General features: G+C 56.1%; 1 protein-coding gene across 5 annotated transcripts; it reads right to left on the bottom strand.

Annotated features, from left to right (window-relative positions):
* Window positions 1-6404: 6404 nt before the first annotated feature.
* On the bottom strand, window positions 6405-21039 carry pheta2 (PH domain containing endocytic trafficking adaptor 2). 5 transcript variants are annotated; one of them, XM_088637301.1, is made up of 5 exons: window positions 20778-21039; window positions 19209-19332; window positions 16420-16720; window positions 13075-13504; window positions 6405-7309 (listed from the first exon to the last, which is right to left on the bottom strand). In XM_088637301.1, the coding sequence occupies exons 2-5, from the start codon at window positions 19287-19289 to the stop codon at window positions 7108-7110; spliced, it is 1014 nt and encodes a 337-aa protein (XP_088493427.1). In that variant the 5' UTR covers window positions 19290-19332; window positions 20778-21039; the 3' UTR covers window positions 6405-7107. The 5 variants fall into 5 exon arrangements, 4 of the variants coding, with proteins under 4 accessions (XP_088493427.1, XP_088493428.1, XP_088493426.1 ...); XM_088637302.1 differs by having other exon boundaries at window positions 20876-21039; XM_088637300.1 differs by having other exon boundaries at window positions 20690-21037.
* Window positions 21040-21292: the final 253 nt, after the last annotated feature.

Below are 21292 nucleotides of genomic sequence, written 5' to 3'. Positions count from 1 at the left end.
CCCCTGTGGCCCCTGTGGCCCCAGTCCCCGCCGGCCCCCAGCCCTCCGCACGCAGCCGTGACCAGAGAGAGTCTCAGACCTGGGTCACCCGCTGGAGCCTGACGGGGGCGATGATGGGGGCCACAGGTCTGGGGGTGCTCATTGGCTCTGCTGGGGTGACGTTCGTGAGACCGCAGTCAGGGGAGAGAGTTTCTCCACAGCAGGGGGGTCAGGACTCGCTGGGTCTCAGGGGCGCGGGGTGACACCCCGAGAGCTGTGCCCGGGGTGTTGGGGGTGTCAGGAGGTGTGAACGGGGGAGCAGTGGAAAGCAGTGGTCATGTTGACAGCTGATGATTTTATGTGTTGAGTGCGGGAGGGGGAGGAGGGAGACTCCGTTTGTTGTTTGTTGTTTGTTTTTGGTTTTGTTGTTCTAATGGAATGAAGGTCTTTTTAAAACCTCAACCCTCTCTCTCTCAGTGCAGTGTTAATGTACTGGAGTGTCCAGTCAGTGTGTGTGTATTAACCCCTCTCTCTCTCTCAGTGCAGTGTTAATGTACTGGAGTGTCCAGTCAGTGTGTGTGTATTAACCCCTCTCTCTCTCAGTGCAGTGTTAATGTACTGGAGTGTCCAGTCAGTGTGTCTGTATGAACCCCTCTCTCTCTCTCAGTGCAGTGTTAATGTACTGGAGTGTCCAGTCAGTGTGTGTGTATTAACCCCTCTCTCTCTCAGTGCAGTGTTAATGTACTGGAGTGTCCAGTCAGTGTGTCTGTATGAACCCCTCTCTCTCTCTCAGTGCAGTGTTAATGTACTGGAGTGTCCAGTCAGTGTGTCTGTATTAACCCCTCTCTCTCTCAGTGCAGTGTTAATGTACTGGAGTGTCCAGTCAGTGTGTCTGTATTAACCCCTCTCTCTCTCAGTGCAGTGTTAATGTACTGGAGTGTCCAGTCAGTGTATGTGTATTAACCCCTCTCTCTCTCAGTGCAGTGTTCATGTACTGGAGTGTCCAGTCAGTGTGTCTGTATTAACCCCTCTCTCTCAGTGCAGTGTTAATGTACTGGAGTGTCCAGTCAGTGTGTCTGTATTAACCCCTCTCTCTCTCAGTGCAGTGTTAATGTACTGGAGTGTCCAGTCAGTGTATGTGTATTAACCCCTCTCTCTCTCAGTGCAGTGTTCATGTACTGGAGTGTCCAGTCAGTGTGTCTGTATTAACCCCTCTCTCTCAGTGCAGTGTTAATGTACTGGAGTGTCCAGTCAGTGTGTCTGTATTAACCCCTCTCTCTCTCTCAGTGCAGTGTTAATGTACTGGAGTGTCCAGTCAGTGTGTCTGTATTAACCCCTCTCTCTCAGTGCAGTGTTAATGTACTGGAGTGTCCAGTCAGTGTGTCTGTATTAACCCCTCTCTCTCTCAGTGCAGTGTTAATGTACTGGAGTGTCCAGTCAGTGTGTCTGTATTAACCCCTCTCTCTCAGTGCAGTGTTAATGTACTGGAGTGTCCAGTCAGTGTGTGTGTATTAACCCCTCTCTCTCTCTCAGTGCAGTGTTAATGTACTGGAGTGTCCAGTCAGTGTGTGTATTAACCCCTCTCTCTCAGTGCAGTGTTAATGTACTGGAGTGTCCAGTCAGTGTGTCTGTATTAACCCCTCTCTCTCTCAGTGCAGTGTTAATCAGTGTGTCTGATGCTCTCAGCTGTAGATGGACAATCAGAGCCTGGATCAGCTCTCCCAGTGGGAGGGCGACAGCAGGCAGGCGAGATAATGAGGGAAGAGAATGAGGGGGGAGGGGGGAGGGGGGACAGACAAGGGAACAGCTGAAAGAGACAGAAATAGACTGACTTTCCCTGTCAGAACTGAGACCCCTCTCTCACTTTCCCAGCTGGCTTCAGTGTGAAAGTACTCTCGCATCCTGCCACTGTGCACAACGCCAATCAGTATCATAAACTTATATATAAACATTATATAGCGCCTTTAAAATAGCTTCTAAAGCACTTTAAAGACAAAGAAAAAGACACAGAGACAGGCGATTACAGAGTTCGAGGAACTGAAACCAGGGATTCAAACCGAAGTCGAAGAGGAAGAGACACAGACCTGAGTCAGTAAAAGCGTTTCCGAAGAGGAAGGTTGAGTCTGGATCTGAAGGGGTTTAGAGAAGGAGACTCTCTGATGTCCTTGGGGAGAGAGTCCAGAGCTTGGGGGCGCAGCAGGAGAAGCCCTGTCACCCCTAGAGTGTCGAGGGGCTTGGGGGACAGACAGGAGAGCAGAATCAGAGGAGCGAAGGTGGTGAGGTGGGGAGCAGGGCGACAGCAGCTCAGACAAGCAGAGCCTTACAGGCGAGCAGGAGGATTTCGAAGTCGACACGAAGCCTGACGGGAAGCCAGTGCAGGGACTCCAGGACAGGAGTGATGGGATCACTTGCATTGGACCTGGTCAGGATTGTGGCTGGCGGATTCTGGACAGACTGGAGTTTGTTCAGTGTGGATTTAGAAACCCCAGAGAGTAGAGCATTGCAGGAATCACTCTGAGAGAAAACGAACGTGTTGACCTGCTCTTCAGTTCTAGTCAGAGACAGCAAAGGCTGCAGACTGGCGATATCTCTGAGGCGGACGAATCATGGTTTTACACACCTCTGCCCACGAAGGTCAAAATTCAAGCCTGGATCAAAGATCACCCCCAAGTTATTCCATTTAGAGTGTGTTAATTTACTGTATGTGTTACTATAATTGAATTTAAATAATCTGTTAACTCCCAGGCAGTCAGTGTGCCTTTCTGCAGTGTATGACTGTGTGGTGGGAGACTCGGGGAAGGAAACGTGTTCAGAGGGGAGAGAAGGAAATCACTGTCCCTTCAGGCTCAGGTATGAAGTCTCCTGGCTTTGGAACGAAGGGACACCGTGGTGATCAGTAGCGCCATCTGGTGGTGACTCCCAAAAGGAGGGTCCGCAGGTGGAGACAGACTGTCTCTGAAACTGGAGGGCTCTGTGGTTTCTGGAGACACCAGTTCGACACGCTGGTCAGGCTGGGCTCCTGCAGGGCGCGCAGTGAGAAGCTGGACCTGATTCTCAGGGTGTCTGAGTCTGGGTAGTGATGTCCCGGCTGAACAGCGACACAGGCTTCGAAGACCGAGGGCAGACAGTGAGGTTCTGGTTCAGATCCGCTCCAGAGCACAGGTTCTGGAGCTCGAGATCCAGACTGTGTTCAGAGAGCCGGCTGTTCTGTTGTTTTGGGAAACTCGTGACTTCCTGTGTAGAGAACCCCAGAGGTAGAACCTGTCTCTCCTGGTTTGTGGGCGGAGCTGTCTTTGTGACTCAGGACCTGCGCCTGTGACTGGAAGGTTGCCGGTTCGAATCCTGCGGCCGGCAGAGGAATCCTACTCCGTTGGGCCCCTGAGCGAGGCCCCTGAACCCCAGCTTCTCTCCGTGTGTGTGTGTGTGTGTGTGTGTGTGTGTGTGTGTGTGTGTGTGTGTGTGTGTGTGTCTATACAGTGTGTCTGTACTCCAGGTGTGTGTGTGTGTCCTGGAGAGTTGGGCCCCTGAGCCAGGCCCCTGAACCCCAGTTGCTCCAGGGGTGCTGTATAAATGTGTGACCTTGCACTCTGACCCCCAGCTTCTCTCCCTGTGTGTGTCTCCTGGAGAGCTGGGGCCCCTGAGGGAGGCCCCTGAACCCCAGCTGCTCCAGGAGTGCTGTATAAATGTCTGACCCTGCGCTCTGACCCCCAGCTTCTCTCCCTGTCTGTGTGTGAGTCTCCTGGAGAGCTGGGGCCCCTTAGTGAGGCCCCTGAACCCCAGCTTCTCTCCCTGTGTGTGTCTATACAGTGAGTCTGTACTCCAGGTGTGTGTGAGTCTCCTGGAGAGCTGGGGCCCCTGAGCAAGGCCCCTGACTCCCAGCTTCTCTCCCTGTGTGTGTGTCTATACAGTGAGTCTGTACTCCAGGTGTGTGTGTGTGTCTATACAGTGAGTCTGTACTCCAGGTGTGTGTAATGTAACAGTAAGGGAATTATAAAAAATAGTGAAAACAGTCATAATTTGTAAAATAGTTTTCAATAATAATTTTGTCTATACACACTACGCTTCTTTGCATGTTGTTAATTTGTAGACGTCTGCCTGCTGTCCAGAAGCAGAGACGTTGGGAGCACAAAGTACAGACTCACTGTATAGACACACACACACACCTGGAGTACAGACTCACTGTATAGACACACACACACCTGGAGTACAGACTCACTGTATAGACACACACACACACACACACACACCTGGAGTACAGACTCACTGTATAGAGACAGACACACACCTGGAGTACAGACTCACTGTATAGAGACAGACACACACCTGGAGTACAGGCTCACTGTATAGAAACACACACACACCTGGAGTACAGACTCACTGTATAGACACACACACACACCTGGAGTACAGACTCACTGTATAGACACACACACACACCTGGAGTACAGATTCTTTTAGAGACACTCAAAACAAAAAAAAGTTTGAAAAAAAAGTTCAAAACAGGAACCTAAACAGGAAATTGCCCTGTGGTTCAAGCTGTGAAGTGGTTGATACAAAAACGGAAAGTATATATTTCCTTCCTGTATATCTTATTCTTAATAATACTTGTCTGTATCACTCCAGTACATTAACACTGCACTGAGAGAGAGAGGGGTTAATACACACACACTGACTGGACACTCCAGTACATTAACACTGCACTGAGAGAGAGAGGGGTTAATACACACACACTGACTGGACACTCCAGTACATTAACACTGCACTGAGAGAGAGAGGGGTTAATACACACACTGACTGGACACTCCAGTACATTAACACTGCACTGAGAGAGAGGGGTTAATACACACACACTGACTGGACACTCCAGTACATTAACACTGCACTGAGAGAGAGAGGGGTTAATACACACACACTGACTGGACACTCCAGTACATTAACACTGCACTGAGAGAGAGAGGGGTTAATACACACACTGACTGGACACTCCAGTACATTAACACTGCACTGAGAGAGAGGGGTTAATACACACACACACTGACTGGACACTCCAGTACATTAACACTGCACTGAGAGAGAGAGGGGTTAATACACACACACTGACTGGACACTCCAGTACATTAACACTGCACTGAGAGAGAGAGAGGGGTTAATACACACACACTGACTGGACACTCCAGTACATTAACACTGCACTGAGAGAGAGAGGGGTTAATACACACACTGACTGGACACTCCAGTACATTAACACTGCACTGAGAGAGAGGGGTTAATACACACACACACTGACTGGACACTCCAGTACATTAACACTGCACTGAGAGAGAGAGGGGTTAATACACACACACTGACTGGACACTCCAGTACATTAACACTGCACTGAGAGAGAGAGAGGGGTTAATACAGACACACTGACTGGACACTCCAGTACATTAACACTGCACTGAGAGAGAGAGGGGTTAATACACACACACTGACTGGACACTCCAGTACATTAACACTGCACTGAGAGAGAGAGGGGTTAATACACACACACTGACTGGACACTCCAGTACATTAACACTGCACTGAGAGAGAGGGGTTCATACAGACACACTGACTGGACACTCCAGTACATTAACACTGCACTGAGAGAGAGGGGGGTTAATACAGACACACTGACTGGACACTCCAGTACATTAACACTGCACTGAGAGAGAGAGGGGTTAATACAGACACACTGACTGGACACTCCAGTGCATTAACACTGCACTGAGCGAGAGAGGGGTTAATACAGACACACTGACTGGACACTCCAGTACATTAACACTGCACTGAGAGAGAGGGGGGTTAATACACACACACTGACTGGACACTCCTGTACATTAACACTGCACTGAGAGAGAGAGGGGTTAATACAGACACACTGACTGGACACTCCAGTGCATTAACACTGCACTGAGAGAGAGAGGGGTTAATACAGACACACTGACTGGACACTCCAGTGCATTAACACTGCACTGAGAGAGAGGGGTTAATACACACACTGACTGGACACTCCAGTACATTAACACTGCACTGAGAAAGAGAGGGGTTAATACAGACACACTGACTGGACACTCCAGTGCATTAACACTGCACTGAGAGAGAGAGGGGTTAATACAGACACACTGACTGGACACTCCAGTGCATTAATACTGCACTGAGAGAGAGGGGTTAATACACACACTGACTGGACACTCCAGTACATTAACACTGCACTGAGAGAGAGGGGTTAATACAGACACACTGACTGGACACTCCAGTACATTAACACTGCACTGAGAGAGAGAGGGGTTAATACAGACACACTGACTGGACACTCCAGTACATGAACACTGCACTGAGAGAGAGGGGTTAATACAGACACACTGACTGGACACTCCAGTACATGAACACTGCACTGAGAGTTATGAGTTGTAAATAGAGTTTATTCACAGAAAACAATATGAACACATGTGATAATTCACACTCACATTCACACACCGCCGGCCAGAGGACCAGCAGAGCGAAGCAGACTGGGACACCGGTCCGAGGTCCGGAGCCCGGTTCCCCGTCCGCTCGGGCCGTGACGCAGCGTGGGGGTACCTTGAGCCTAGAGGTCGGAGCAGCTCTGAGCCCTGTGATCCTGAGTCTTTAAGAATCTGTAGTTTCCGCTGACCTTGGGGAGAACTACAGGTCCCATGATGCCCTGGGTTTCCTGTCTCAGCCGTGAGGGACCGGCTGGCGTCTCACTGAGCGAAGACAAGTCAGAGTTTCTGCTGGACCGTAGAAGGGTCAGCGTGAGGTACTGGGGTGTCTCTCAGGGATCCCACTTGCTTTGATCTGTATTAGCAGAGGGAGCCTGCTGGAGCTGTGGTCCGGTTTCTGTAGAAGGCTTGAGCTGGAGAACTCTGCTGCCGTGTCCCTGGTACAGTGTTGTGACCCAGCGAACCCTGATGTCAACGAGTCCCTGTCCTCCCTCCTCCTGGAGGACGGCCTTCCTCACCCAGTACAGCCCCTGCGTCTCTCCTGCGTCTCTCTCCTGTGTCTTTCCTGCGCAGTCCCTGCGTCTCTCTCCTGCGTCTCTCCTGCGCAGCTCCTGGAGCAGGATTCTACTCTTGGGTGATGTCATCAGCGAGCGCCGAGACCGGGACAGCCCCTCGGTGACCTGGCGCAGCTGATACAGCAGGGGTCCGATGGCGAGAGAGCAGAGCACTCCTGAGAGCGCACAGCCCTGCTGCCCCCCTGCTCCTGCAGCACACTGAGGAGGTCACCGGTGCCGAAGGCCTCTTCCTGCTCCAGCCCAGTGAGACCAGTATCCAGGTCCAGTAGTCTGGAGGTGGCCAAAACTTGTTATCAAAGACTGACCAGCCAGGCGACTGGTCAGAGAACCACTGACCGCAGCACTACCCCCAGCCTGATGGCCAGCACCCTGGACAAGAGCTTAGAGTCCGCAGAGAGCAGGGAGACAGACGTCCAGCAGGAGGGTGAGGAGGTGAGGGGCTCCAGCAGGAGGGTGAGGAGGGTGAGGGGCTCCATCAGGAGAGTGAGGAGAGTGAGGAGGGTGAGGGGCTCCAGCAGGAGGGTGAGGAGGGTGAGGAGGGTAAGGAGGTGAGGGGCTCCAGCAGGAGGGTGAGGAGGGTGAGGAGGGTGAGGGGCTCCAGCAGGAGGGTGAGGAGAGTGAGGAGGGTGAGGGGCTCCAGCAGGAGGGTGAGGAGGGTGAGGGGCTCCAGCAGGAGGGTGAGGAGAGTGAGGAGGGTGAGGGGCTCCAGCAGGAGGGTGAGGAGGGTGAGGAGGGTGAGGGGCTCCAGCAGGAGGGTGAGGAGAGTGAGGGGCTCCAGCAGGAGGGTGAGGAGGGTGAGGAGGTGAGGGGCTCCAGCAGGAGGGTGAGGAGGTGAGGGGCTCCAGCAGGAGGGTGAGGAGGGTGAGGAGGGTGAGGAGGTGAGGGGCTCCAGCAGGAGGGTGAGGAGGTGAGGGGCTCCAGCAGGAGGGTGAGGAGGGTGAGGAGGTGAGGGGCTCCAGCAGGAGGGTAAGGAGGTGAGGAGCTCCAGCAGGAGGGTGAGGAGGGTGAGGGGCTCCAGCAGGAGGGTGAGGAGGGTGAGGAGCTCCAGCAGGAGGGTGAGGAGGGTGAGGGGCTCCAGCAGGAGGGTGAGGAGGTGAGGGGCTCCAGCAGGAGGGTGAGGAGGGTGAGGAGGTGAGGGGCTCCAGCAGGAGGGTGAGGAGGGTGAGGAGGGTGAGGGGCTCCAGCAGGAGGGTGAGGAGGGTGAGGGGCTCCAGCAGGAGGGTGAGGAGGGTGAGGAGGTGAGGGGCTCCAGCAGGAGGGTGAGGAGGTGAGGAGCTCCAGCAGGAGGGTGAGGAGGGTGAGGGGCTCCAGCAGGAGGGTGAGGAGGGTGAGGAGCTCCAGCAGGAGGGTGAGGAGGGTGAGGGGCTCCAGCAGGAGGGTGAGGAGGGTGAGGAGGTGAGGGGCTCCAGCAGGAGGGTGAGGAGGGTGAGGAGGGTGAGGGGCTCCAGCAGGAGGGTGAGGAGGGTGAGGAGCTCCAGCAGGAGGGTGAGGAGGGTGAGGGGCTCCAGCAGGAGGGTGAGGAGGGTGAGGAGGTGAGGGGCTCCAGCAGGAGGGTGAGGAGGGTGAGGAGGGTGAGGGGCTCCAGCAGGAGGGTGAGGAGGGTGAGGGGCTCCAGCAGGAGGGTGAGGAGGTGAGGGGCTCCAGCAGGAGGGTGAGGAGGGTGAGGAGGTGAGGAGCTCCAGCAGGAGGGTGAGAAGGTGAGGGGCTCCAGCAGGGGGGTGAAGAGGGGAGGGGCTCCAGCAGGGGGGTGAGGAGAGTGAGGAGGTGAGGGGCTCCAGCAGGAGGGTGAGGAGGGTGAGGAGGTGAGGGGCTCCAGCAGGAGGGTGAGGAGGTGAGGGGCTCCAGCAGGAGGGTGAGGAGGGTGAGGAGGTGAGGGGCTCCAGCAGGAGGGTAAGGAGGGTGAGGAGGTGAGGGGCTCCAGCAGGAGAGTGAGGAGGTGAGGGGCTCAGCAGGAGGGTGAGGAGGGTGAGGAGGTGAGGGGCTCCAGCAAGAGGGTGAGGAGGGTGAGGGGCTCCAGCAGGAGGGTGAGGAGGTGAGGAGCTCCAGCAGGGGGGTGAGGAGGTGAGGGGCTCCAACAGGAGGGTGAGGAGGTGAGGGGCTCCAGCAGGAGGGTGAGGAGGGTGAGGGGCTCCATCAGGAGGGTGAGGAGGTGAGGGGCTCCAGCAGGAGGGTGAGGAGGGTGAGGAGCTCCAGCAGGAGGGTGAGGAGGGTGAGGAGGTGAGGGGGTCCAGCAGGAGGGTGAGGAGGTGAGGAGCTCCAGCAGGAGGGTGAGGAGGTGAGGAGGGTGAGGAGGTGAGGGGCTCCAGCAGGAGGGTGAGGAGGGTGAGAGGCTACAGCAAGAGGGTGAGGAGGGTGAGGAGGTGAGGGGCTCCAGCAGGAGGGTGAGGAGGGTGAGGAGCTCCAGCAGGAGGGTGAGGAGGTGAGGGGCTCCAGCAGGAGGGTGAGGAGGGTGAGGGGCTCCAGCAGGAGGGTGAGGAGGGTGAGGAGGGTGAGGGGCTCCAGCAGGGGGGTGAGGAGGTGAGGGGCTCCAGCAGGAGGGTGAGGAGGGTGAGGAGGGTGAGGAGGTGAGGGGCTCCAGCAGGAGGGTGAGGAGGGTGAGGAGGTGAGGGGCTCCAGCAGGAGGGTGAGGAGGTGAGGAGCTCCAGCAGGAGGGTGAGGAGGTGAGGAGCTCCAGCAGGAGGGTGAAGAGGGTGAGGAGGGTGAGGAGCTCCAGCAGGAGGGTGAGGAGGGTGAGGAGGTGAGGGGCTCCAGCAGGAGGGTGAGGAGGGTGAGGGGCTCCAGCAGGAGGGTGAGGAGGTGAGGAGCTCCAGCAGGGGGGTGAGGAGGTGAGGGGCTCCAGCAGGAGGGTGAGGAGGGTGAGGGGCTCCAACAGGAGGGTGAGGAGGTGAGGGGCTCCAGCAGGAGGGTGAGGAGGGTGAGGGGCTCCATCAGGAGGGTGAGGAGGTGAGGGGCTCCAGCAGGAGGGTGAGGAGGGTGAGGAGCTCCAGCAGGAGGGTGAGGAGGGTGAGGAGGTGAGGGGCTCCAGCAGGAGGGTGAGGAGGTGAGGAGCTCCAGCAGGAGGGTGAGGAGGTGAGGAGCTCCAGCAGGAGGGTGAAGAGGGTGAGGAGCTCCAGCAGGAGGGTGAGGAGGTGAGGAGGGTGAGGAGGTGAGGGGCTCCAGCAGGAGGGTGAGGAGGTGAGGGGCTCCAGCAGGAGGGTGAGGAGGGTGAGAGGCTCCAGCAGGAGGGTGAGGAGGGTGAGGAGGTGAGGGAATCCAGCAGGAGAGTGAGGAGGTGAGGGGCTCAGCAGGAAGGTGAGGAGGGTGAGGAGGTGAGGGGCTCCAGCAGGAGGGTGAGGAGGGTGAGGGGCTCCAGCAGGAGGGTGAGGAGGTGAGGGGCTCCAGCAGGAGGGTGAGGAGGGTGAGGAGGTGAGGGGCTCCAGCAGGAGGGTGAGGAGGGTGAGGGGCTCTATCAGGAGGGTGAGGGGCTCCAGCAGGAGGGTGAGGAGCTCCAGCAGGAGGGTGAGGAGGGTGAGGAGGTGAGGGGCTCCAGCAGGAGGGTGAGGAGGTGAGGAGCTCCAGCAGGAGGGTGAGGAGGGTGAGGAGCTCCAGCAGGAGGGTGAAGAGGGTGAGGAGGGTGAGGAGGTGAGGAGCTCCAGCAGGAGGGTGAGGAGGGTGAGGAGCTCCAGCAGGAGGGTGAGGAGGTGAGGGGCTCCAGCAGGAGGGTGAGGAGGGTGAGGAGCTCCAGCAGGAGGGTGAGGAGGGTGAGGGGCTCCAGCAGGGGGGTGAGGAGGTGAGGGGCTCCAGCAGGAGGGTGAGGAGGGTGAGGAGGTGAGGGGCTCCAGCAGGAGGGTGAGGAGGTGAGGGGCTCCAGCAGGAGGGTGAGGAGGGTGAGGAGGGTGAGGGGCTCCAGCAGGAGGGTGAGGAGGTGAGGAGGTGAGGGGCTCCAGCAGGAGGGTGAGGAGGGTGAGGGGCTCCAGCAGGAGGGTGAGGAGGGTGAGGAGGTGAGGGGCTCCAGCAGGAGGGTGAGGAGGTGAGGAGCTCCAGCAGGAGGGTGAAGAGGGTGAGGAGGGTGAGGAGCTCCAGCAGGAGGGTGAGGAGGTGAGGAGGTGAGGGGCTCCAGCAGGAGGGTGAGGAGAGTGAGGAGGGTGAGGAGGTGAGGGGCTCCAGCAGGAGGGTGAGGAGGGTGAGGAGGTGAGGGGCTCCAGCAGGAGGGTGAGGAGGTGAGGGGCTCCAGCAGGAGGGTGAGGAGGTGAGGGGCTCCAGCAGGAGGGTGAGGAGGGTGAGGAGGGTGAGGAGCTCCAGCAGGAGGGTGAGGAGGTGAGGAGGTGAGGGGCTCCAGCAGGAGGGTGAGGAGAGTGAGGAGGGTGAGGAGGTGAGGAGGGTGAGGAGCTCCAGCAGGAGGGTGAGGAGGTGATGAGGTGAGGGGCTCCAGCAGGAGGGTGAGGAGAGTGAGGAGGGTGAGGAGGTGAGGAGGTGAGGGGCTCCAGCAGGAGGGTGAGGAGGGTGAGGAGGTGAGGGGCTCCAGCAGGAGGGTGAGGAGGGTGAGGAGGGTGAGGGGCTCCAGCAGGAGGGTGAGGAGGGTGAGGGGCTCCAGCAGGAGGGTGAGGAGGTGAGGGGCTCCAGCAGGAGGGTGAGGAGGGTGAGGGGCTCCAGCAGGAGGGTGAGGAGGGTGAGGAGGGTGAGGGGCTCCAGCAGGAGGGTGAGGAGGTGAGGGGCTCCAGCAGGAGGGTGAGGAGGGTGAGGGGCTCCAGCAGGAGGGTGAGGAGGGTGAGGAGGGTGAGGAGCTCCAGCAGGAGGGTGAGGAGGTGAGGGGCTCCAGCAGGAGGGTGAGGAGGTGAGGAGGTGAGGGGCTCCAGCAGGAGGGTGAGGAGAGTGAGGAGGGTGAGGAGGTGAGGAGGGTGAGGGGCTCCAGCAGGGGGGTGAGGAGGGTGAGGAGGTGAGGGGCTCCAGCAGGAGGGTGAGGAGGGTGAGGAGGTGAGGAGCTCCAGCAGGAGGGTGAGGAGGTGAGGAGCTCCAGCAGGAGGGTGAGGAGGGTGAGGAGCTCCAGCAGGAGGGTGAGGAGGGTGAGGAGGGTGAGGAGCTCCAGCAGGAGGGTGAGGAGGTGAGGAGCTCCAGCAGGAGGGTGAGGAGGTGAGGGGCTCCAGCAGGAGGGTGAGGAGGGTGAGGAGGTGAGGAGCTCCAGCAGGAGGGTGAGGAGGTGAGGAGCTCCAGCAGGAGGGTGAGGAGGGTGAGGGGCTCCAGCAGGAGGGTGAGGAGGTGAGGAGGTGAGGGGCTCCAGCAGGAGGGTAAGGAGGGTGAGGAGGGTGAGGGGCTCCAGCAGGAGGGTGAGGAGGTGAGGGGCTCCAGCAGGAGGGTGAGGAGGGTGAGGAGGTGAGGGGCTCCAGCAGGAGGGTGAGGAGGTGAGGAGCTCCAGCAGGAGGGTGAGGAGGGTGAGGGGCTCCAGCAGGAGGGTGAGGAGGTGAGGAGGTGAGGGGCTCCAGCAGGAGGGTAAGGAGGGTGAGGAGGGTGAGGGGCTCCAGCAGGAGGGTGAGGAGGGTGAGGGGCTCCAGCAGGAGGGTGAGGAGGTGAGGGGCTCCAGCAGGAGGGTGAGGAGGGTGAGGAGGTGAGGGGCTCCAGCAGGGCGGCGAGGGGCTCCTCTCTCTAACAGCACGTCCCCAGCTCCCACCCTCTCCTGTCCTCCGGCGCTCCTCTCTTCTCTTCTCCTCTCCTCTCCTTTCTTCCAGAGCTCCTCACCTCTAGAGCTCCTCTCCTCTCCTCCGGCGCTCCTCTCCTGTCCTCAGGTGCTCCTCTCCTCCAGAGCTCCTCTCCTGTCCTCCAGAGCTCCCGTCTCCAGAGCAGTGCTGTCCCCTTAGACCCCCGGTGGTGTGAAGTGGGGGGGACCAGCCCCCCCCGGCCACGGTGTCACACTGAATAAAACACAACACGCACAAACCCCACATTCCCCACAAACACACAGAAACACACTCCATGCACTTCCAGCCCCGCGGCCCCGGAGCGAGAGAGCTGGGGGTCGTGAGGGGGCGCCCCGGGGCGCATTGGGGCGCAGACCTCCTCACCCGAAGTCGATCAGGTCCAACGTCTCCGCCCCCTCCTCCTGACCCCTCCCACTGTCCCGCCCCTCGCGCCGGCCCAGCCAATCGGCTCGCAGCTCCCGGACCTCCCGCCCGTAGTGCTCGTGCAGTTCGCTGAAGGCCTCCAGTGGCTCCGCCCCCAGGCCGGGCCAAGCCCCTGGGCCCCAGCCCGTGGCCCCGGCGCAGGGGGGGCCCGGCTCAGGCAGGGGGGCCACCTGCGCCTGCCGCCGGGGCCACAGCTTGGGGGACCTCCGGCAGGGCCTGCTGGTGGGGGGCAGGGCCTGCAGGCGGGGGCCGCTGTCAGTCCTCGGCTCCCGGGGGCCCAGCCCCAGGCCCTGGGCGAGCCGCTCGGCGTCGGGTCCGATCACAGCGCAGCGCTGGTAGGAGGCCCCAGAGTAGGCTTCCCGTCGGGCCCCTGAGAGGGAGAGAGCCGAGTCAGGGGTCTTCCTCACAGCCGCCAGCTCCACACCTACTGCACACCCCCACACCCCTGTCAGACACTCGGGGTCACCCCCACACCCCCACACCCCTGTCAGACACTCGGGGTCACCCCCACACCCCCACATCCCCACACCCCTGTCAGACACTCGGAGTCACCCCCACATCCCCACACCCCTGTCAGACACTCGGGGTCACCCCCACACCCCTGTCAGACACTCGGGGTCACCCCCACACCCCCACACCCCTGTCAGACACTCGGAGTCACCCCCACATCCCCACACCCCTGTCAGACACTCGGGGTCACCCCCACACCCCTGTCAGACACTCGGGGTCACCCCCACACCCCCACACCCCCACACCCCTGTCAGACACTCGGAGTCACCCCCACATCCCCACACCCCTGTCAGACACTCGGGGTCACCCCCACACCCCCACACCCCTGTCAGAGAGCCCCCTCTGTACCACACCAGTCACCTCACACAGGGACACACTGGTGTATTCAGACAGTCCCTCTGTACCACACCGGTCACCTCACACAGGGACACACTGGTGTATTCAGACAGTCCCTCTGTACCACACCGGTCACCTCACACAGGGACACACTGGTGTATTCAGACAGTCCCTCTGTACCACACCGGTCACCTCACACAGGGACACACTGGTGTATTCAGACAGTCCCTCTGTACCACACCAGTCACCTTACAGAGGGACACACTGGTGTATTCAGACAGTCCCTCTATACCACACCAGTCACCTCACACAGGTGCAGCCATGACCACGGTCAACAGCACCGGGCGCGAGCTGCTCCAGCTCTGTCAAGGGCTGGGCCTGTACATCGTCAACGGCAGGACTAGAGGGGACTCTCTAGGCAGGTTCACCTACAGCTCAGCTCTGGGCAGCAGTGTGGTGGACTACGCCATCACCGACCTGGACCCCTCCTGTATCGGTGCCTTCACTGTCAGGTCACAAACTCCTCTCTCTGACCACAGCCAGATCACACTCTACATGAAGAGAGCACACCAGCACAGAGACACACTGACACAGCCCAGCCAGCTGTATGACCTCAACCAGGCATACAGATGGGACACAGACAGCCTAGACAGATACCAAACTGCACTGGGCCATGACGAAACTCAGACACTGATGGACACATTCCTAAACACTCCGTATCAAACCAACAAATTAGGCATAAACTTGGCCACACAAAAACTAAATCACCTATATTCCACAAACTAGCATCAAAATCTAAGCTAAAAACAACTAAATCAAAAAACTACCAAAAAACAAAAGCAAAAGAAAAGTGGTTTGATACGGAGTGCAAAAACATCAGAAATGCACTACGAAAAGTCTCAAATGAAAAACACAGACAACCACACAACACAGATCTGCGACTCAGGTACTGTGACATGGTAAAACTTTACAAACACACGCTGAAAAAGAAAAGAAACACATACATAAACAAACAACTTGCAGAAATTGAGGAGTCACTAAATCAGAACTGTTTCTGGGAGAAGTGGAACAATTTAAACAAATCAAACCCAGAAGAATTGGCCATCCAAAATGGAACAATCTGGCAAACATACTTTGAAAATCTCTATCAAAAGCTTCCAAATACTAATCAATCAGACCAAAACACCATTTATGAAAAACTCAAAAGTTTGGAATTGGCTATCAAAGACAACCAAAACCCCTTAGACTCCCCAATCACTGAGCAGGAGCTACTGGACAAACTCCAGGCCCTCAGACCACGCAAAGCCTGTGGCCATGATGGTGTCATAAATGAGATGCTAAGACACAGCAGCCCAAAGTTGCAACAAGCCCTGCTCAAACTCCTCAATCTCATCATGACAGCTGGATGTTTCCCCGAGGCCTGGAACCAAGGACTGATCACGCCCATCTATAAGAGTGGAGATAAACTCGATCCCAACAACTACCGGGGCATCTGTGTGAACAGTAACCTGGGGAAGGTATTCTGCAGTATCCTAAATACACGAATACTGGCCTTCCTTACTGAACACAATATCCTGAGTAAAAGTCAGATTGGCTTCTTGCCAGATCACCGCACATCTGATCACATTTACACCCTACACACACTGATAGACAAACACGTCCACCAAAAACACAAAGTAAAATTTTTGCCTGCTTTGTCGATTTCAAAGAAGCATTTGACTTGATTTGGCATGAGAGATTGTTTTATAAACTACTCCAAAGTGGCATAGGGGGCAAAGTGTACGACATCATTAAATCAATGTATTCAGAGAGCAAATGTGCAGTGAAAATTGGAAACAAAAGGACCAAATTCTTCACCCAAGGCCGCGGGGTGAGACAGGGCTGCAGCCTGAGCCCAACACTGTTCAATATCTATATCAATGAATTAGCAGGAATGTTGGAGCAGTCTGCAGCTCCTGGTCTCACACTACACCACACAGAAATCAAGTTCCTGCTCCACGCAGATGACCTGGTCCTGCTGTCGCCCACAGAACAGTGGCTGCAGCAGAGCCTGGCACTGCTGGAGCAGGACTGTCAGACCTGGGCACTGACAGCCCATCTGGACCCAGAACAGCAGAACCTGGCACTGCTGGAGCAGGACTGTCAGACCTGGGCACTGCCAGTCAATCTGGACCCAGAACAGCAGAACCTGGCACTGCTGGAGCAGGACTGTCAGACCTGGGCACTGACAGTCAATCTGGACAAGAGTGTAGGAGAAAGAGAGAGAGACTGGCACACTGCAAGAGAGAGAGAGAGAAAAGAGAGAGAGAGAGAAAAGAGAGAGCGAGAGACTGGCACACTGCAAGAGAGAGAGAGAAAAGAGAGAGAGAGAGACTGGCACACTGCAAGAGAGAGAGAGAGAAAAGAGAGAGCGAGAGACTGGCACACTGCTGTACTGACCCTCGTACTGCCTCTCCAGGTCCTGCACCAGCTGGCTCATGTAGCTGTGGCTGGCTGACATCAGTGCCTTGATCCAGCTCTCCTGCCCATCCGGGCTCTCCGCGGCCAGCTTGTAGGTCCTGAGGCCGGGGCCCGGGAAGACCAGGGCGAAGGCGAACTGCTCGTCCGACTCGCAGAGCTGCACGGAGCAGCCCTCCAGCACGATGACCCCCAGCGCCTCACCGCCCAGTCGCTCCAGGTAGAACAGCAGGTTCCCCTTGAGGACGAACCAGCGCTTCTGGTACGAGGTGTTTCTCTCGCCCTGAGAGAGACCGGGGCCAGGACACCGTTAGTCACAGTCCACCGCAGTACCCCAACTACACCACTGACCACAGTCCACCGCAGTACCCCAACTACACCACTGACCACAGTCCACTGCAGTACCCCAACTACAACACTGACCACAGTCCACTGCAGTACCCCAACTACACCACTGATCACAGTCCACTGCAGTACCCCAACTACACCACTGACCACAGTCCACTGCAGTACCCCAACTACAACACTGACCACAGTCCACTGCAGTACACCAACTACACCACTGACCACAGTCCACTGCAGTACCCCAACTACAACACTGACCACAGTCCACCGCAGTACCCCAACTACACCACTGACCACAGTCCACCGCAGTACCCCAACTACACCACTGACCACAGTCCACCGCAGTACCCCAACTACACCACTCATCACAGTCCACCGCAGTACCCCAGCTACACCACTGACCACAGTCCACCGCAGTACCCCAACTACACCACTGACCACAGTCCACCGCAGTACCCCAACTACACCACTGATCACAGTCCACCGCAGTACCCCAGCTACACCACTGATCACAGTCCACCGCAGTACCCCAGCTACACCACTGACCACAGTCCACCGCAGTACCCCAACTACACCACTGACCACAGTCCACTGCAGTACACCAACTACACCACTGATCACAGTCCACTGCAGTACCCCAACTACACCACTGACCACAGTCCACTGCAGTACACCAACTACACCACTGACCACAGTCCACTGCAGTACCCCAACTACACCACTGACCACAGTCCACTGCAGTACCCCAACTACACCACTGATCACAGTACACTGCAGTACCCCAACTACACCACTGATCACAGTCCACCGCAGTACCCCAACTACACCACTGACCACAGTCCACCGCAGTACCCCAGCTACACCACTGATCACAGTCCACCGCAGTACCCCAGCTACACCACTGACCACAGTCCACCGCAGTACCCCAACTACACCACTGACCACAGTACACCGCAGTACCCCAACTACACCACTGACCACAGTCCACCGCAGTACCCCAGCTACACCACTGACCACAGTCCACCGCAGTACCCCAACTACACCACTGACCACAGTCCACCGCAGTACCCCAACTACACCACTGACCACAGTCCACCGCAGTACCCCAACTACACCACTGACCACAGTCCACCGCAGTACCCCAACTACACCACTGACCACAGTCCACCGCAGTACCCCAACTACACCACTGATCACAGTCCACCGCAGTACCCCAACTACACCACTGACCACAGTCCACCGCAGTACCCCAGCTACACCACTGATCACAGTCCACCGCAGTACCCCAACTACACCACTGACCACAGTCCACTGCAGTACCCCAACTACACCACTGACCACAGTCCACTGCAGTACCCCAACTACACCACTGATCACAGTACACTGCAGTACCCCAGCTACACCACTGATCACAGTCCACCGCAGTACCCCAACTACACCACTGATCACAGTCCACCGCAGTACCCCAACTACACCACTGACCACAGTCCACCGCAGTACCCCAGCTACACCACTGATCACAGTCCACCGCAGTACCCCAGCTACACCACTGATCACAGTCCACCGCAGTACCCCAACTACACCACTGACCACAGTCCACCGCAGTACCCCAACTACACCACTGACCACAGTCCACCGCAGTACCCCAACTACACCACTGACCACAGTCCACCGCAGTACCCCAACTACACCACTGATCACAGTACACTGCAGTACCCCAACTACACCACTGACCACAGTCCACTGCAGTACCCCAACTACACCACTGATCACAGTCCACTGCAGTACCCCAACTACACCACTGATCACAGTCCACTGCAGTACCCCAACTACACCACTGACCACAGTCCACTGCAGTACCCCAGCTACACCACTGATCACAGTCCACCGCAGTACCCCAACTACACCACTGATCACAGTCCACTGCAGTACCCCAACTACACCACTGATCACAGTACACTGCAGTACCCCAACTACACCACTGACCACAGTCCACTGCAGTACCCCAACTACACCACTGACCACAGTCCACTGCAGTACCCCAACTACACCACTGACCACAGTCCACTGCAGTACCCCAACTACACCACTGATCACAGTACACTGCAGTACCCCACCTGGACCCAGAACAGCAGAGCCTGGCACTGCTGGAGCAGTACTGTCAGACCTGGGCACTGCCAGCCCATCTGGACCCAGAACAGCAGAACCTGGCACTGCTGGAGCAGGACTGTCAGACCTGGGCACTGCCAGTCAATCTGGACCCAGAACAGCAGAACCTGGCACTGCTGGAGCAGGACTGTCAGACCTGGGCACTGCTGGAGCAGTTCTGTCAGACCTGGGCGCTGACAGTCAATCTGGACCCAGAACAGCAGAACAGTACACTGCAGTACCCCAACTACACTGTTAATCACTGGGAATACTGGTACCTTCTTGTAGAGGTATCCCTCTTTGTCCACCGGTGAATCACAAGTCAGGTAGTGAACCAAGATCTTCTCATGCAGCTTCATACTGACAGCGCCCCCTGGCTGCAGGAAAGGTGTAGTACAGCAGCTGAAATAGGGAACAGCAGACAGATCTGTGAGCCCTAAGACTGACAGGAACATCTGTATGATCATTATGTGAATCCACAATCCTACACCAGGACTACTGTCAGTCTGACAGTATGCGCACTGTACACACAGGGTACAGAAACTGTATTGAATACTGTGCACTGTACACAGGGTACAGAAATTGTATTGAATATTGAATACTGCACACTGTACACAGGGTACAGAAACTGTATTGAATACTGTGCACTGTACACAGGGTATAGAAACTGTATTGAATATTGAATACTGCACACTGTACACAGGGTACAGAAACTGTATTGAATACTGTGCACTGTACACAGGGTATAGAAACTGTATTGAATATTGAATACTGCACACTGTACACAGGGTACAGAAACTGTATTGAATACTGTGCACTGTACACAGGGTATAGAAACTGTATTGAATATTGAATACTGCACACTGTACACAGGGTATAGAAACTGTATTGAATATTGAATACTGCACACTGTACACAGAGTATAGAAACTGTATTGAATATTGAATACTGCACACTGAACACAGTGTATAGAAACTGTATTGAATACTGTGCACTGTACACAGGGTACAGAAATTGTATTGAATACCACACACTGTACACAGGGTATAGAAATTGTATTGAATACTGCGCACTGAACACAGGGTATAGAAACTGTATTGAATATTGAATACTGCACACTGTACACAGGGTATAGAAATTGTATTGAATACTGCGCACTGTACACAGGGTATAGAAACTGTATTGAATAATGTGCACTGTACACAGGGTACAGAAATTGTATTGAATACCACACACTGTACATAGGGTATAGAAATTGTATTGAATACCGCACACTGAACACAGGGTATAGAAACTGTATTGAATACTGCACACTGAACACAGAGTATAGAAATTGTATTGAATACTGCGCACTGTACACACAGGGTACAGAAACTGTATTGAATATTGAATACTGCACACTGAACACAGTGTATAGAAACTGTATTGAATACTGCACACTGAGCACACAGTGTATAGAAACTGTCTTGAATACTGCACACTGAACACAGTGTATAGAAACTGTATTGAATACAGCACACTGAACACAGTGTATAGAAACTGTATTGAATACTGCACACTGAGCACACAGTGTATAGAAACTGTATTGAATACTGCACACTGAACACAGTGTATAGAAACTGTATTGAATACTGCACACTGTACACTGGGTATAGAAAGTGTATTGAATACTGCACACTGAACACAGTGTATAGAAACTGTATTGAATACTGCACACTGAACACTGGGTATAGAAAGTGTTTGCAAACTGGTTTCTTACCGGAGTCTCAGGTAAGCAGCTCCCGGTGCCCAGTCTGCGTGTCCGCGGCCGTGTGCTGACGTGCGCGTCACGGGCGGCGGTACTGTACCTGCGCGGGGTGGGGCAGCGGCGGCACACCTGCGCGTCACACCTGCGCGTCACTTCCAGGTGCGGCTCCGCGCGTGCGAGCGGCGCCTGTCGGCTCACCTGCAGCGCCGGCGGCGGAGCAGCAACACGCCTGCGGGTCGAGTCTGAGCGCCTTCCCTCCCGGCCGCCGCACTTCCCCGTTTCTCAACCACTTTCAAACTCACAGAGCTTTATTGGCATGACGGCTGAGTCACAGTGCCGCCAAAGCAGCAAAAGTGAGTCAACATTTAAAAAACTGTCGGCTACATGACACAACACTACTGAGAGACAGGCTGCGTGCTCCTCAGGCTGGGACAGGAGATCACACACTGTGTTATTATTATTGAGAGACAGGCTCACTGTCTGTTCCTCAGGCTGGGACAGGAGATCACACACTGTGTTATTATTATTGAGAGACGGGCTCACTGTCTGTTCCTCAGGCTGGGACAGGAGATCACACACTGTATTATTATTATTGAGAGACGGGCTCACTGTCTG

The sequence above is a fragment of the Lepisosteus platostomus genome, chromosome 6 (genome assembly GCF_059453375.1).
Source record: "Lepisosteus platostomus isolate fLepPlt1 chromosome 6, fLepPlt1.hap1, whole genome shotgun sequence".
NCBI lineage: Eukaryota > Metazoa > Chordata > Actinopteri > Semionotiformes > Lepisosteidae > Lepisosteus > Lepisosteus platostomus.
The sequence above is the reverse complement of the archived record's forward strand: the minus strand, read 5'-3'. Positions and strand labels throughout refer to the sequence as shown.

Excerpts from the sequence above, each read along its gene's own strand:
- pheta2 (XM_088637301.1), bottom strand. The coding sequence starts at position 19,289 with ATGAAGCTGCATGAGAAGATCTTGGTTCACTACCTGACTTGTGATTCA. Across the intron at positions 16,721-19,208 it reads AGGGATACCTCTACAAGAAG|GGCGAGAGAAACACCTCGTA; the intron begins GTACCAGTATTC and ends GGTCTCTCTCAG. Across the intron at positions 13,505-16,419 it reads CCTGGAGAGGCAGTACGAGG|GGGCCCGACGGGAAGCCTAC; the intron begins GTCAGTACAGCA and ends TCTCCCTCTCAG.